The following is a 16,860-nucleotide window of genomic DNA, read 5'->3' on the forward strand; positions in this document are numbered from 1 at the left end:
CGCCTGCTTTGAAAGTACCGGGTACATGCGCCACGCCGTGTGCTTCCTGCAAGGCGTGGCGCTACGCGCATATAGACGAAGACGGCGGTCGCAAGGGGCCCGGATCAACTGCTTGTCGTCGATGTGTCGATCACGCCAGCGCCACGCCCCAGCACAGCAGCACAATCCACCACGCTTGATGACGGCGACGCGACGCGTCAGTACTTACTCAGCATCACGATCAGCACCGCACGCGTCTCGTGAGCTGCGTGGAACTAGAAAGGTGGGGAAGGGTGGAGGGACTTTGTGTTCAGGCCGTACGTCATCAACTATATCATTAGTTCGCGAATGCCAGTAGTGTGCCGCGGTGAGGAAGAGTTGGTTTGGGTATCTTTGCCATTCGTTTGATGCCGACGGTCTTGTGTGCGCAGCGGACGCTTGCGTCTGCGCTCATTTTCGTCGTCACTGCTTGTCTGCGACTCTGAGTGCGCGGAGGTGTCTGACTCTCCATCTGCATCGCGGCGAATCAGCTCCTCGACAACATCTTCCCAAGCACCATTGTGCTCCTGCAGGAGGCGGCGCACTGTGCGTCGTGAATGTCCGGGCACACTCAGGCACACGAGACGCTCAGCTTCAGCATCCGGCTTGAATGCATCGCGTTCGTGACTCTCTGACATGCTGTCGGGAATACAAGGGTGTCCCTTGTGTGGACCTTGCAGAGAACGTAGCGAGCTGTAGTGCTCCCAGCTGTGATAGGCAAGATGCAATGGTCCCACACATTCAGGCTCGGCGATGTGACTTTTCTTTTTGGCGGATGGGGTATCGATTGTGTCGCTTGTCAGAACATGCCTGCGGTGCCGCTCTCGACGCGCGCGTGATGAGCGCGCCGAGTACGAGTCGTCATCACATGCCACGACGTAGACAAATCCGGGCTGGACGATCCGGATTCGTTTCTGTTTCAGGTGCGCAAACGCCGATAGTTCCAAGTGACCTCCGTAGGTCCCAGGCAATCGCATCTGACGCACATACTGTTCATAAGTACTGCCAGTCTCCACGAAGCCTGCATACAGGTCGGGATGCTGTTCCAGTTGGTCGCACGTTTCTTGCCGAATTTGTGCGTGATATTTTGGATCTCCATACAGCTGATCAGACAAAGCACTTTCATTAGCATGCATGTGTGCACATGCAAAGTCCACGTACCGAAACAGACAATTGCCATCACCTCGTGTGTCGGCGGCGTAGAGTCCCATTTTGTGAAGCTGTGTGTTGAGATCCTGGTCATCTTGTTCAGGATCAGGCGCTGCGTGCGCGCGTCGTCGTGATACTCGACTTGCATTGGGTGGCGTTGTCGTGGACTTGCGTTGCGTACGCGCCATGCCGATGACGTGAACTTTTTTTTTATTTATTTACCGTGCGCGACCCACGTTAGGCTGGTAGGCGTGTCTTTCGCACGTTCGTGACCGAGAACCGAGCGGGCGTCGTTCGCTTACGCACCACTGAATCTCTTTCACCGTCACACACACACACACACACACACACCCGACCTCTCGCAGGCGCTAGCTCTCACCCTCACAACCACAAGCGTCTCCCTGCACCCACACACAACGCTTTCGAATGATTCCCCACGTCCCAACTCACTCTCACACTGCTTCTTCCAAGAGCGCTGCGAGAAGTCCACGTGACGACGTCACAGGTTCGAGGTGCAGTGCTTCTCCACACATGCACATGCCACGCGTGCAATTGGGTCACGACCAACGCGTCATCAACGTTGGTTGGTGTGTGTCGTCGATTCATCGAACCGAGTGCGTTTGGGACGTTGTTTGCGGGTGTGCGTGGCGTGAGTCTGTCCGTGTGGTGTAGAAAGCTCGAGGTGGATGCCTCTGTCATGTACGCACAAGATGACGAGCCAACTTGAGAGGTTGTATGCAATGGCACACAGTAGCACACATGTTCTGCATGGCCAATGGGATGCACCTGTGTCCGGCGCCTTGGGTGGCGTCAGCCTGTCTTGGCATGCGCACACCCTCGAGCTGCGTCGTGGTGCGCGCGTTGAGCATGTCTATTCCTTCAAGGAACATGTGCGCGATGCATGCACTACCTTTATGAATGATCAGCCAGCCTTGTGCATCGTGCTCGATCGCATGTTGTATGTGCACATGCCGCGTGTTGGCGAGGCTTTCACCGTACCATTAACATTTTGCACAGCACGTGTGTTTCCGCTGCAAAAAGGCATTCTTCTCGTGCGTGATCAGCGCGCGCACGATGGCGCCAGTGCTGGTCCACAGGCGTATTTCTTGCAAGGCGTGTTTGATCATCTATCGAGCTGGGCGCTCGTCGAGTCTATCCAGACGGATGCCGTCCACGGCACATTCCAGTCTTTTCCCGAGCTTGGTGAGCATATCATACATGTAGATCCGCTAACGTCGCTCATCGTCACTGCGCGCGCCGACGCCTTGCGTCTTTATACGTACCGGACGTCGTCGGATCCCTTACGGCACACGTCGCCACCAGCGACGCAAGATCCAGAGCTCCTGCGTCCAAGAAAAGTCGCTCGAAGATCTAGTGCGCGCCGATCTCGTCGTTCGAGTCGACATGTGAGTGAGCCCATGTTGTCGCGGCGTGTCTCGGACCTGGGTACATCGTTCTCGATGCTTCCTGTACCGGAGCCGCGACCCCCGCCACCGACCAACCCAGCAGCAACAGCAACAGCAAAGACAGCCGCATCAGCGCCATCTCTTGCTGCGCCTGCCGCGGCTGCTTCAACAACATCAGCGGCGGCTACGATGGCACGCCGAGCAACGGGGCCACCAGCTTCGTCCATGTTCCTCGATGGAGCTGATGCATCACTTGCCTCTGTTGGTGATGTGAATCCCCTCTTTTCCGATTTCGCTCGTGGACATGCGTATGTTGCACTCCTAGACGACATCAGTGTGCCACGCCTCCTGCCACATGCCAATGCCAGCGTGATGGATGTGCATGCGTTTTCCATGGATTCTCTTCTCTACATGGTCATTCCTTCCTGCTCGCGCATATTTTGCCGACACATCATCGCTGGTCCACGCATCGCACCGCCCGTACATACACGCGCCGACGCTGTGCTGGCAGCGCGTGATGCATGTCTTGTCTCGATCGTGAGGCGCCATGATGCGATGGCACTTTTGCATGAAGATGGTCGCTTGGTCATCGCATGCGGACCGCCGGGAACGGCTGCGTGCGTAGAGTGGGGTCGTGGCATCGATGCAGTCCGGTGCCGGGGCGATTTGGAGGTGTGCGTACAGGGCCAATGGTCACCACGTCCCGTTTTCATGCGCCCAGCTTGTGAGCTGACCGCGCACATCCTCGAGTCGCTGTGCCTGTCCCTACCGACACGTGCGTCCAGTGAGATTCTTGCGCGTTTCCTCGAGCGCCGTCTCCCCACATGGCAAGGTCTTGAACATGCGCTGTGTATGGAGCCGAACGACCGTGTCCATGAGGCGGACGAAATACTTGCGTGCCTCGGTCTTTCTCCAGCCGTACAGGAAGGTTCTTCCAAGGCCCGTTCAAGTGCAGCCGCCGCCGCTGGAGTCGGAGCGGGCATGGGCGTGGGCACAGCCGTCACTGCTGGCTGTGGTCATCCAGGCTCGACCACGACAAGCGTCTGTGCGTTTGATGCGTACGTCGCGATGGCACTTCACATGCTTGCGCAAGACTCGTTCCTTGACGTGCATCGTCGTCGTACACATACACCGATACTCGTGCAGCTTCTGCTCCGCATCGTCGAGCGGCTTGGATGGACTCGCTGGTCCGATGCATGGACACGTCTCGTGCCAGTGGCGTCACAGACGATTCGGCCGCCTGCTGGTCCTGCGCCGCCCGAGCATCTGTACGTGCTGCTGGAGCGTGCCACACGGGGGCACCCACCCTCCCTTACAGCGTACGCGGACGATCTTGCATCGTCGCTGCATCTTGAGCCCCTTTCCAACATTCGCACTTGCTGCACCATGGCGGCAGCTGTCCTGGACGTGTATGCCGTCCTGGCCGAGGCCACAAGCGCACAGCCCGTAGCCGATGCGATCTTGCAGCACAGACTTCGCACCTCGTGCCTGCCGCCAGGCATAGCCCTGCCCCTCGAAGAAGTTCTTCGCACATGCCAGCTGGATCCGCCGCGCGATGCGAGTGCGGACATGTACACACTCCTGCGGCGTGCGGATGCGAAAGCAGCGGCGTTTGGCGCTCCGCCAGCGACGGTGCCTGCATCGATGCTTACTACGCTAGCACCTGGACTCGATCCGCTCAGTGCGCAGATATTCCATGCCGATTTCCGACTCCTGGACGTCGCGCGCATGCTCATGACGACACACCCACACACTGCGCGCATGCCGGTCGATGTGGACGATGCTGCGGCTGCCGCCTCGTCGCTGCCGACGTCCGCCATGGCGACGGCCATGGCGAAAGCGCTCGCCGAACGGACGATGGCACAGTGTGTGGGCCGGGGTCTCTTCCGCTATGCGTCGCGCCCTCTGCGGACGACCGGCACTTGGCGCACGCCGCGCCTGTGCCTGACTCTGCGCACACTGCCTGATGGGAATCTCATTTCCGACACCCACGCAGCGAGTGAGCTCGACTGGCCCGAGTTCCACAACGGCGTTGCATCTGCCCTGGAGATAGGCACAGCGCACGTCGACTCCAGCTGGATCTTTGCGCATGCGAGCTCGTCTCGCGGTGGGCGTGCACGGCATGCCGGCTTCCTGCTGGGTCTTGGCTTGCATGGGCACTTGCGGCGCTTGGGCCGCGTGCATGCATATCGGTATCTGGCACCGCGCCACACGCTCACGACGATCGGCCTGGTCTTGGGCTTGGCCGCGTCGTTCCTTGGCTCCGGCGACACGGCCGCGAGGCAGGTCATGGCCGTCCAAGTCGCTGCGTTCCTGCCGCCCGGCAGTGTGCCGCTTCACATGTCGACGATCACCCAAGCGACGGGTCTGCTGGGCATGGGCCTCGTATTTTGCGAGACGGACCACCGCTGGACCGCGGCACGCCTTGCGACTCAGCTCGATGCACAAGTCGACACGGCCGATGCGAATGAGGCGCATCTCGACCTGTATGCGCAATGTGCTGGCCTGGGCCTAGGTCTCGTGTACCTGGGCCGGGCCCGCCGCTCAGGCGGCATGACGAGCGCGTCAGATCACGCGTTGGTCTTGCGTCTGTGCCGCTCCGTGGCTGCATGTGATGATGTGCCGCCCCTTGCGGCAGCACGCACAGCAGCGGCGTCGTGCCTTGCGCTTGCGCTGATGTTCCTGCGCAGTGGACGTGTCGACATAGCCGATGCGCTCGCGCCGCCCACAGCTGCGACGCTCGCGCACATCCGCCCAGATCTCCTGCTGCTTCGTGCGCTCGCACGCTCGCTGATCCTGGGCGACGCCGTGCCGGACGATGCATGGCTTCGTCAGACGTGTGTGTGGCAGGACCCGGCAGGCCTCGATACACCGAGCACTCTCGCCTTCTTCCAGATCCGTGCAGGCGCGTGCCTTGCGCTGGGCCTGCAGTATGCGGGCACAGCCGATGAGCGCGCACGCGTGCTGCTGTTGCGTCAGCTCATGTTCGAAGCGCCGACGGATGCGTCGTTCGAGGCACGTGTGGTCCAAGCGGCCTGGTCCACGCTTCAGAATGTCGTGCATATCTCGCTCGCGTGTGTCATGGCAGGCACCGGTGACGTGCATGTGCTTCGTGTATTGCGCGCCGCACATGGGTGCCTGGACGTGTCGTATGGGACACATCTGGCGACGCACATGGCGCTGGGCCTGCTATTCTTGGGCGGCGGCCGGTTCTCCGTGTCCCAGTCTGACAAGGCACTCGCCATGATGCTCATTGCATTTCTCCCAAGCTTCCCGGCGGCGCCTGACGACTCTCGCGCACACTTGCAAGCTGCTCGGCACCTGAGCATTCTCGCTCTTGCGCCGCGCCTCGTGGCAGCGCGCGATGTGTCGTCGAACGAGGTCTGCTTCTTGCCCATGTCCAGCGATCATGTGCGTCTCGAAGCGCCCACACTCGTACCAGCTGGCACACTCTCTGTGTCGACACGCAGCCGCCGATATTGGCCAGCCTCGTGCATACTCGACCATGTACAGCGCCGTGCCCCGATAGCCGCATCGGCCTCATCTTCATCTTCATCCTCGTCGCCGTCACCCATGCACCAAGCAGCACTCGTACACTGGCTCCATGTCCAGCGGCGCACCGGCTTTCTCTCGTATGCAGACGACCCGCACGGACACCGCAGCATTTTTGCACGCACGGCCCGGTCGGCAGTCCCTCAGCTGGGCGGCGATATCGACGGCACATGCATGATGCGCGATCTGGCAGCATTGATTCACGGATTCAAAACTGCGCCAGAAGCGCAGCTTCTCGTCCACTATGTGTGCAGCGCAAATGCAGGCCTTGGTGCCTTTTGCGCATCGATCCTCCTCGATGGCCTCTTGCGCGATGCACCGATGCTTATGCGTGTGTACTTGGCACTCTGGACGGGCACGTACGAGCAGGATGCGAGTGACAGGGTGCTCTTTGTCCACGACACTCAACTTCTCCACGCTTGGTATGCGTCACCTGCTGATGCTGTTGTGCGTGGCTCACGCGAACGGCTCTTGCCTCGCGACATGCTTGACAGTGTCCTATGGCAGCTCATGTGTCAACTTGCGCCGGCCCTGTCGGAGGTAGCGGCCTACGTTCGAGGCACACGTGCGCCACTCACTCGCTCCGGCGCATCGGCGTTGGCGACTCTTCGTGCGCCGCTTCTCAGTGACCTGGAAATCCTTCGCACATGCTTTGCATCGACGCCACGTCCACTGGCCGTTCATGCACTGCGACATGTCCTGGATCACGACAGACTCGTACAAATGTGTGTGGATGCTTGGTGATAGTGTGCGCGCTCGGTCATCTCGACCTTCCTAGCCACACAGATCTCATCGTATCGACATTCTTGTCGCACGCAACACCATATACAGAATGCCCATTCTCCTACATATATATGTATATCTATGTTGCTGTGTGTGTGTGTGTGTGTGTGTGTGTGTGTGTCGTNGCACTAAACCCTTCCTCCACCCTCTGTATGCATCTAGAAATGAATACCTTCGTCATGAAAAGCCGACAGCAACGTAAGTAGCTCGTCAACATCGAGTTTCGCAGCCCGTGCCTCACTCATGCCGAGCCGCGCAAGCACGCTGTCTACCTTGTCAGGAAACGAGATGCCCACTGTTGATACGCCATGCTCGGCACAGTACGTCTTCCAATTCGCTTCCATCATCTCCAGCACACCGCGTGCGCCAAAGAAGCACGCACGAAGCACCTTGTTGCGCCGCGAAAACACGATCCGTGTGAGTCCGTCAAACTCTTCAAACTTGATGGGCGGCGGCGGGTTCAACGGCACAATCCGCACGACCGAACTGTCGACTTGCGGTGGTGGTCGGAATGATCCACGTGCCACTTTCATGATGTGATCCACTTTGGCATACAACTGGACATTCGCCGATAAGCGCCCCCACAATGGTGATCCTGGGCGTGCGACAAGTCGCATTGCAAATTCACGCTGAAACATCAAGATGGCACATCGGAAGAGCGGCCGGTGCGACAGCAACTTGAATACAAGGGGCGATGAAATTTGGTACGGGGTATTACTGATGACCACATCAAAGTATGGCAGGTCAGTCTTGCACACATCGCCGATCACAATCTCCAGTTTCCGCTGCTCTGGCTTGCCCTGAACACGTTTCGTCAGCTCGGCTGCCATGCGTGGATCCATTTCCACCACGACTACTCGCTTCGCCTTCTCCAGAATTCGCACAGTCAAATTACCTGTACCTGGACCCACTTCCAACACGGTATCTGTAGGTTTAAGATTCGCTTTGTCGACAATGCCCTGCGCGACCAGGGGATTCTTGAGAATGTGCTGGCCGAATCTGTCTGTATTGAAGATGGGATTCTTGGTCGCGGCCACTGTCCCTGTTGTGTTATTCTGTGACGCTTTGCGCGACAAAGAAGTCGGTGTGTTTGCCGCTGCTATCGCCTGTGTCCTCACGTTTGTGAGTTTGTCTGACACAGCACGCGGCATGGTCCCCTTGTTTCAGTATGGAAAAAGGTCAATGAAGGCGAATTGGAGTGAAAAAAATTCTTTACAGTTGTACTCCACTGTGGAGATACAACACACACACACGTACACATGAACATCTCGCTATCCAGGTACGTGTCTCGCTTGAAGTGCAAAAAAAGGGCCGCACTGGGAATTGAACCCAGGACCTCTCGCAATTAAGGCGCGATTCTCCCAAAGCGAGAATCATACTACTAGACCATACGGCCGAGACGAGTCGTTGGCATCAATACGCACCACAAGTAGGACTTCACATGATGAGCATGGTAAAACTTTTACGTCAAGCTTGAAGGCGAAAAAAGGGCCGCACTGGGAATTGAACCCAGGACCTCTCGCAATTAAGGCGCGATTCTCCCAAAGCGAGAATCATACTACTAGACCATACGGCCGCAATCTGATAGCCGCTGCTAAAACATATGTATGTAAATACCTCGATTACAAGGTTTCGTGTCGGCACCGTGCTGGTTTTATGCAGTCGTCGCGAGTCAAAATTTCTCTCCACTCGATCGAGTGAGTGAGCGTCGGCTGCGCTAGGTTTTGGCTCTCTCACTCAACTGACGGCATGAATCGCCCGAGTTTCTTCGGTGCGCAGCGCAAAGGTACCGTGTGCAGCTTTTGCCTAGTAAGGGATACTGACGCTTGGTAAAGGCGAGACCTTTGAACTCCGTGCAGATTGTACGTTGAGGAAAAAGACAACATGAACTAACCGTCTCTACAGTGAACAGCGAATACCGTGAACGTCGGAAAGATGCGATTAAGCGGGTCATTGCGAACATGACGGTCGGAAAAGACGTGTCAGCACTGTTTCCAGACGTGCTAAAGAATATGCAGACGGAGGATCTCGAGCAAAAGAAGCTTGTGTACTTGTATTTGATGAACTATGCCAAGACACAACCTGAGCTTGTGATCCTGGCGGTCAATACTTTTGTCAAGGATGCCGAGGATCCGAATCCACTAGTGCGTGCGCTAGCGATTCGTACGATGGGCTGCCTCCGTGCTGAGAAAATTATCGACTACTTGCCCGTGCCGTTGAACCGCTGCCTGAATGATGAAAGCCCGTACGTCCGCAAGACGGCCGTGTTGTGTGTCGCCAAGCTCTTTGGTCTGAAGGCAGAACTGGCACTAGAGGGCGGCTTTGTCGATCGTGTGAAAGAAATGATCTCTGACAACAATCCCATGGTCGTTGCCAATGCCATTGCTGCGCTGAACGATATCCACGAAGCTGCGCAGGACCTCAAGATCCAAGGCGAGCCCGTCTTTGTTCTCGACTCGGATGTCTTGATGAAGCTTCTCGTCGCTTTGAATGAGTGCACCGAATGGGGCCGCATCATCATTCTCAACACGCTCGCGACGTACCGCAGTGCTGATGAGCGCGAGTCCGAGCACATCTGTGAGCGTGTGATGCCCCAGTTCCAGCATGCCAATGGAGCGGTGGTGCTTGGCGCCGTCAAGGTCGTGCTCGTGCATATGGAATCAACACGCAAGCCAGAGTTTGTGCAGCAGCTCGTTCGCAAGATGGCACCCCCGCTCGTGACGCTCGTGACCAGTGAGCCAGAGGTCCAGTGGGTCGCTCTGCGCAACATCAACCTGATCCTCCAAAAGTATCCGGACATCTTGTCGAATGAGATGCGTGTGTTCTTCTGCAAGTACAATGATCCACCATACGTGAAGGCTGAAAAGGTCGACGTGATGATCAAGCTCGCGAAAGAAAGCAATGTCGACATGCTGCTCAGTGAGCTGAAAGAATATGCCACCGAGGTCGATGTCGACTTTGTGCGGCGCGCGATCCGTGCGATTGGGCAATGTGCCATATCTATTGAATCCGCGGCCGAGCGGTGTGTATATGTGCTGCTTGAGCTGATCGGCTCGCGAGCGAGTTACGTTGTGCAGGAAGCCATCGTTGTCGTGAAGGACATCTTCCGCAAGTACCCTCATCAGTACACACGGATCATTCCGCAGCTATGTGCCAATCTCGACGACATGGACGAGCCTGAGGCCAAGGCTTCTCTCGTATGGATCCTTGGTGAATATGCTGAGCAGATTGACAACTCCGACGAGCAACTCGCCTACTTTGTCGAGCAGTTTGTCGATGATGAGCCAGAGGTCCAGTTCCAGACACTCTCTGCAATTGTGAAGCTGTTCCTCAAGAAGCCCGAGTCGCCTCTTGCGCAGCGCATTGTGCAAGATGTGCTTGAAAAGGCTACGTCCAAGTGTGACAATGCTGATTTGCGCGACAGGGCCTTTGTATACTGGCGCTTACTCTCTAGCACGGACACCGACGCAGCTCGCGCTGTGGCCTTGGTGCCTGCCCCACTCATCTCTGTTCCCCTCACGACCGTGCCGCGCTCCCTGCTGAACGAGCTCATCCGTGAGCTCTCGCTTCTCTCGAGCGTGTACCACAAGCCAGCATCCACCTTCATTGGACGCGGCCGTGTAGGCATGCAGTCGCTCCAAGCTCTGTACGTTGCGAGCATACCCAGTTTCTTGACTAACCACCGATGCAGCTCAAATGACGAGGCAGCCCGCACACGTGCGATTGTCACTGTGGCCCAGGGTGAGAAGAGCGAGACACTGTTGGACCTGGGCGAAGACACATCGAGCTCTACAGCAGCACAGGCCGCCGCTCAGAGTCTTGGCAGCTTGGGCGATTTGCTGGGCGACGATGCGTTCTCGACGCCAGCTATGACTAATACTGCACAGAGTGTGCCTCAAAAAGGTGCGATGGACGACTTGCTTGGCATCTTTGACACGCCAAGTCAGAGCGCAGGCCTATCACAGCCAACTGCTTCTGCTGCAGCCGCCGCCCCATCGACATCATCATCAACTTCATCGGCGCAGCAAAACGATCTACTTGGTCTTTTGTGAGTCCTTCGTTTGTCTATGTAGCCCAACTGTGTGTTGTAAGATTGCTTTCCCTGGCTGCTTGTGTAGTACTAGGCTTTTTTCAACTTGGCCCACTCGAGGAACGCCGGCACGTCGGCGACTATTTGCGAGGGCATCGAAAGCTCCTGCAGCCACCGGGGGATCGAGCCGCCGGCCTCGGCCTGCGTCGTAAGCATCCATTGCACGCCAACCTCGCCAGGCCGGAAGATGGTCCAGTCTTCTCGCACGCCTTCCACACTGGCGTAGTAGCCACGCACGTAGTTGGGTGTCGCGGCATGTGCGATGGGCATACTAATCACAAGAAATGAGCGGTACGTGCCTGGCGGGCCACGAGGAATACTCCGGGTATCAAGCGACAGCGTGCCGGCCTTGAGGGCTTTGATGGTCTCTTGTTCATGGAACACGTTGAATGGATTCTCATCGGTCGGCATCGGCAGCATTAGCACAAGCTCCACAAAGTCACGATTCGCTGTCACGGAGGGTGTGCGGTATTTCATGTGCCAAATTTCTGCCACCTGTGGCACAAGCACCTCAAGGCACTCGGCATGCTCCAATGCCTCGATGTATTGCTGCTCGTGTTGCGTGTGATGCTGAAGCAGTCCCTCTTCAAATGCCTCGAACCCAAGACCCAACTCTTTCGGAAAATGCAGCGATGAGCGTGAGTGCCAGTGAGCACGTCGTAATGGATGTCCTGCTGGGTGTATGGACGTGATCGACTCTTTCGTCACTTTGCCTTGGCCTTGCACTGTGCGCCAGCGCAGGGTGACATTCACTTTCCGCAGCGCCGAAAACGCCTCTTCCATCACCTCTGCCAGAAACAGCGTCCATTCTGGCGTGCCCGGCTGCGGAAGCCTCGCACGCTCAGTTGGCTCAGCTTGCAACCACATAAGACTGACTGACCGGATTGGAGGGAGGAGGCAGGTGGAGAGCGAGAGATCCACACTCTCCATTTAGGCTGTTCCCCACTCACCACCTGCATCTCGGCTCCATCACCAATGGGGAAATAATGAGGAATCCACTATGGCTGGCTGAGCGCACGCGTGCCACAGAGTGCTGGTTGCTCCCTCGCACACACACACGCGACGATCGATCGGGGCCATCGACTTAGCAAGGCAGGCGTGTATGCATGTGGTGTGGCTGTGAAAATGGGGCCGTCCAATCCATGTCAGGTTGGCGTCCCTTTACACGCAGAGGGGAATTATGCCAGTGTGATTGGCCCCTGTTTCGTAGACTCCACACAACGAATGTCCATGCAACATCTAACGATGAACGGCCTGTACATAAGTGGCACGCTCTTTGCTATGAATCGTACGCCCACCATATCCTTCTTCTCCCTTCCACTCAAGAGCGCGTAAGCCTTTGGAGCCGGTCTCCATCCCCACCCTCATCTCCCTCTTTGGCTTGCTATTGCCATCTAGCAACCCACGTCATTGAGGCTGGTCCTCATTCCCTCTCGCTCCGTTAACGTCTCCCTCCTTTTTTCACTCTTCATTTTACTTTTTTCCCAAAGTCCCCAGTGGACTTGGGCCCATTCAAGCACATCCTTTCTGATACACAAAATGCTGGCTCGTTTTGTGCATCTCGTTCCTTTTGTCGTGGCCTTGATATCGGCGGCACATGCCCACGTCCTGCCTCACCATGCCGTGCTGCACGCACGCCATGCAGAGAGCGGTTCATCGGGTGCGCGAGACCCGGCCGATTACTTGCTCCCTGGCTTCCAGTTTGCCTCTGAGCTAGGCAGCTTTCTCGATGGTGGCAGCTCTAGCAGCAGTCGCACCAGTGCTGAGGCAGCCACATCGACTCCATCATTTAGGGCGACGTTCACCACGTCGTCACCGGCGTCCACATCTACATCGACAATGTCCAGCTCGACTTCATCATCGAATGGGGATGGACATGGCTTGGGATCCCTTCTTGGTGGCTTGATTGGCAGCATCCCAGGCACAGATCATATTTCTGATCCAGACGTGTCCAGGTACGAGCAGGCAGATCCTGAGCCACGGTGGGGTGCGAGCGCTGCCTTCTTGAACGGTCTGCAGGCAATCGTTTTCAGTGGCGGTCAGATGGGTGAAAAGGGCCACATCACGAATGAGACGCTCCTGCTGGACATGAGCGGCCTCACGAATCTCCAGAGCATTCGCGCCGCCGTCAACGCGACGCCATGGCTCAAGCACCACAACAACCACTCAGGTGCACCAGCTCCTTCAACGGCGTATGCGGCGTCGCGTGTATCGACGAGTGTGTGCGGTGCAACGGACGGTCACGCTGTGGACACGCTGTGGCTTGCTGGCGGTAAAACCGAAGACTGCTCGTCCCAATCGATGTTGTACACGTACAGCATGGAACGCAAGAATGACACTATTGTCGGTGTTTGGCACGATATTAGCTCGAATGGAACGATGCCCCGTCGCCGTGCGCATGCCCAGGCGGCTTTTACTGGCTTCAACTTCGCTGGCGGTGATGACGTGTCGATGATTGTGCTTGGTGGCCAAGACTGGGACGAGGCTTGCCGCCGCAATCACAAAGGTCATACGAAGTATGCGTTCTCGCTTGACCAGTGGATCATTGGCAATGTCATGGATCAACAGTGCGAGATGCCTCGTCATACGAAGCGCGTCGGCATCCAGACATATGCGTACAGGGACACGCTGGACACCGTGCCAGTGATTGACTATGCGGGCGTGTCGATGCCGGCCATCGAAAATGCGCAGACGAAGCACACCGAGGAGCCGTTCTTGCTTCTTGGTGGCCGCTCGAAGGACCACAAGCTTGTCGATCTGCACCGTCCATGGGCGATTGATCTGGCCTCAGGTAATTGGTCGCGTTGGGTAACCACGGGTGACATCCCATCTCCACGTGTGGGTCACTCGGCTGTCCATGCCATGGATGGTAAGGTGTATGTGTATGGTGGATACAAGAAATATGGCACAAAGCACAATGCTGTCAGCAAGGTGCCGACCGATGAAATGTACGTTCTGGACGCGTCGACAACGCCAGCCGTGTGGTCGAAGGTCAATTATCAGGACCCCCCAGAAAATGGCCCTCTTCCCTCGAAGCGTGCGTACCACTCAGCCGTCATGGTCGACGATGTGATGGTCGTGGCCTTTGGTCAACAGCACAAGGGTACTGCGTACGGTCTTGAGAAGCGCGGTGGTACGAACCAGAACTCGTCGGAACCACTTGTCATGTACATGGAAACACGCAACAACATCATGGGCTTCCGATGGACTGACAAGCTTTCAGCCATTGTGTCTGCACGTCTCACGGAAAATCTCCTCGGCGTTCAGACAAAGACGCAGAACGCCAAGTACTTGTCGACATCGTCGGATGAAAACCAGAAGACCAAATCGAAGCCTTCGTCTATGCCTCTCCCTGACATGTCGCGCGTGCCTACGCCTATTGAGCGGCACTCGAGCATTGTGTCTGTGCAGAGCAAGAGCCATGCCTCGGCGATGAGCGCCTCATCCGTAAGCAGTGTTTCGGCGAGCCGCGCATCAGTGAGCCGCGCATCGGTGAGTCGAGCGTCGGCAAGTCAAGCGTCAGTGAGCCGTGCGAAGGCCGAAGCCAGTCGCACTGCCGCTGCGAACAAGGGTTCAAATCAGGCTCAAGGGCATGGTCAACAACAAGGACAAGAACCAGCTCAGGGACAAGCGCCAGGACAGGCTCAGGGACAAGGCCAAGATCAAGGTCAAGCCAAGAACGGTGGTGGCAACGGTGACAAGTCGTCAGACGGCAACTCGGACTCGTCTGAGCAGGCTGACAAGAACGGCGATAACAAGAAGGAGAATCAGTCGACTACCAGCTCCGGTGCCATTGCGGGTGGTGTTCTTGGTGCATGTGCGTTGGCCGTTGGTGCAGTTGTTGGTGGTCTATACGCGTACCGAAAACGTCGTGAGTCGCAAAAGATTGCCGAACTCCGCTCCAACGGTGTCCTGTATAACGGCCGCGCCGGGGACCCAGAATCCGCACCGCCCGTCTCTTCGCTATGGCTCCAGCGTCCACTGAAGGAAGTCATTCAACCTGGAGGTGGTCTTTGTGACTCCAACATGTCGGCTGCATCTATGCAGGGTCACGTCGGTACACCACTCTCGGCTTCGTCAGCAGGCGGTCGCTCGATTGGTTCAGATGAGCGCCACGAAGTTCGCGGCCCTCGCTCGGCTTACGCGACCGGTGCGATGCCCGACTACACTGGAGCTGGCGTTCCTGGCAGCACGTACTCGGCAATGCCTCAAGAACACGGCATCTTCGATGATTACGTGGCCGCATATGCACCCGAGGACCAGGCACCGTCGCAAGAACCGCACTACTCGTACCCGTACTTCGGAGGCGGCATTCAGCGCTCAAGCGGTGGCGAAGTCACGACAAATGTACCCGATGATCTCGAGTCTGTGTACACGAACACGGTGGATGGAAAGACCATGGTTCATGGCGACGACAATGAGGAAGGTTTGTCTGACCTTGGCATGAATGGCATGCGGAGGTCAGCTTCATTCCGGTTCCCTGAGGCACAGTCTCGTCCATACACGCCACATGACAACTCCATGCTGCGTGTGATGAACCACCCATAAAGAAGAAGATGTTTCTGTGCATGTAAATTTCCCTCCTGCTTGTTGCTGCGATAAAGCCAACTACTTGCGACGTTCCTTCCTCCGGTTTCGTCGTGTACTTGTACTTATGCCATGCCCCTCACGATATAGCACGACACTTTTTGAAAACTCGTCTCATTTTGTTGCATTGCTTCTGCGATTATGTATGTAAAAGGCTGGTAGACTTGCGTCATGATAAATTTCCATCGTATTCTTCTATTCATACCATTCCATATATCTTGAACCCTCTATACAAAAAAAATAATACGCGGTTTCTATTATAGCACCTGTTGACTCAATTCCACTGTCACCACACTTTGATATGTTTCGCCTTGTCTCAAGAGAGTGTCATGACCCGCCCAATTCCATAGTGTTGGTCTCAGAAATGTGGCATGTGGTGCAGAAAACTCGAGAAAGATCGCGTGATGCCGTCCATCTAATTCAGGCTTGGTTGGTTCGATACGGTGTCGCACCTTTCTCGCTCCCTCCTTGCAGGCGTTTGGTGGCACGAACATTTGGACGCCGGTCTGATTCGTCCGGAATCGAAGCGTGAGTCCAGTGGGGCCACTTAGCGTGGCCATGACAGGGTTACGGTCAATGGCATTCCTGCGCCCTGCTGTTTCGCTGTTGCTGGCTGCAGTGCTTGGCCCCCACACGTAAAAATGGTCATAATCGGTATCGGCCCGAATCTGCTGATTAGGCCGTGACCAGTCGTATCGTGTGCCTGCACATGATTCCAATGCACCTGTCGGAATCCCATCCGTGTCCAAGACGAGGCGGTACAAGGGCCGAGCTCCACCACCGAGCTGCAGCGCATGTCCATCCACACCCGTGCCGCGATGTGCGACCGATGAGGCTCCGAGGTTGAAGCCCCAGTGCTGCGTCAAATTCAGCGGCGTCGCAGTAGTGGCATCGTCCACGAGACGTGCACGATACTGGACATGTATGCGCCCCAATTCCATGGCTGACGGTGCTCCGCTACTTTGCACGCCTACGAAGGCTTCCACACGCACGTGCCCTGGATACCCTTGGTCACCAACTGGCGATTCAAGCGCAAAGCATGCACTCTCATCCCATGCGTCATAATCTTTGTCTGAGTACATAGATGATTCACGTATCTGTGTCCACATCGCGCAGTCGAATGGACCATGCTGAAGTAGACTGCTACCAGTGTTGGTGAGCAAGGCTTCCGTACAAGGACCTCCGTGATGACTGATGTTTTGTCCTCCCCACGCGGGTAGCTCGATCATCAAGTGTTCCTTTTTAGCCCTATCCCAGTACACTTGACATCCAGCA

General features: G+C 56.7%; 7 protein-coding genes across 7 annotated transcripts; 3 read left to right on the plus strand and 4 right to left on the minus strand.

Moving 5' to 3' along the window:
* Positions 1 to 308: 308 nt before the first annotated feature.
* Positions 309 to 1,355, minus strand: MGL_3846 (uncharacterized protein; the record flags this gene model as incomplete). Its single annotated transcript, XM_001729006.1, has 1 exon — positions 309 to 1,355. One exon carries the CDS (start codon positions 1,353 to 1,355, stop codon positions 309 to 311), a length of 1,047 nt encoding a protein of 348 aa, XP_001729058.1.
* A 552-nt stretch (positions 1,356 to 1,907) lies between these two features.
* Positions 1,908 to 6,869, plus strand: MGL_3847 (uncharacterized protein; the record flags this gene model as incomplete). Its single annotated transcript, XM_001729007.1, has 1 exon — positions 1,908 to 6,869. The coding sequence occupies one exon, from the start codon at positions 1,908 to 1,910 to the stop codon at positions 6,867 to 6,869; it is 4,962 nt and encodes a 1,653-aa protein (XP_001729059.1).
* Positions 6,870 to 7,066: 197 nt separating this feature from the next.
* On the minus strand, positions 7,067 to 8,059 carry MGL_3848 (uncharacterized protein; the record flags this gene model as incomplete). The annotated part of the gene is made up of 1 exon (XM_001729008.1): positions 7,067 to 8,059. One exon carries the CDS (start codon positions 8,057 to 8,059, stop codon positions 7,067 to 7,069), a length of 993 nt encoding a protein of 330 aa, XP_001729060.1.
* An 810-nt stretch (positions 8,060 to 8,869) lies between these two features.
* On the plus strand, positions 8,870 to 10,960 carry MGL_3849 (uncharacterized protein; the record flags this gene model as incomplete). The annotated part of the gene is made up of 1 exon (XM_001729009.1): positions 8,870 to 10,960. The coding sequence occupies one exon, from the start codon at positions 8,870 to 8,872 to the stop codon at positions 10,958 to 10,960; it is 2,091 nt and encodes a 696-aa protein (XP_001729061.1).
* Positions 10,961 to 11,028: 68 nt separating this feature from the next.
* On the minus strand, positions 11,029 to 11,865 carry MGL_3850 (uncharacterized protein; the record flags this gene model as incomplete). Its single annotated transcript, XM_001729010.1, has 1 exon — positions 11,029 to 11,865. One exon carries the CDS (start codon positions 11,863 to 11,865, stop codon positions 11,029 to 11,031), a length of 837 nt encoding a protein of 278 aa, XP_001729062.1.
* A 672-nt stretch (positions 11,866 to 12,537) lies between these two features.
* On the plus strand, positions 12,538 to 15,546 carry MGL_3851 (uncharacterized protein; the record flags this gene model as incomplete). The annotated part of the gene is made up of 1 exon (XM_001729011.1): positions 12,538 to 15,546. One exon carries the CDS (start codon positions 12,538 to 12,540, stop codon positions 15,544 to 15,546), a length of 3,009 nt encoding a protein of 1,002 aa, XP_001729063.1.
* A 296-nt stretch (positions 15,547 to 15,842) lies between these two features.
* On the minus strand, positions 15,843 to 16,526 carry MGL_3852 (uncharacterized protein; the record flags this gene model as incomplete). Its single annotated transcript, XM_001729012.1, has 1 exon — positions 15,843 to 16,526. The coding sequence occupies one exon, from the start codon at positions 16,524 to 16,526 to the stop codon at positions 15,843 to 15,845; it is 684 nt and encodes a 227-aa protein (XP_001729064.1).
* Between the last annotated feature and the right edge of the window lie 334 nt (positions 16,527 to 16,860).

Source organism: Malassezia globosa (assembly GCF_000181695.2).
Source record: "Malassezia globosa CBS 7966 chromosome Unknown mgl_sf_12.1, whole genome shotgun sequence".
In the NCBI taxonomy this organism is placed as follows: domain Eukaryota; kingdom Fungi; phylum Basidiomycota; class Malasseziomycetes; order Malasseziales; family Malasseziaceae; genus Malassezia; species Malassezia globosa.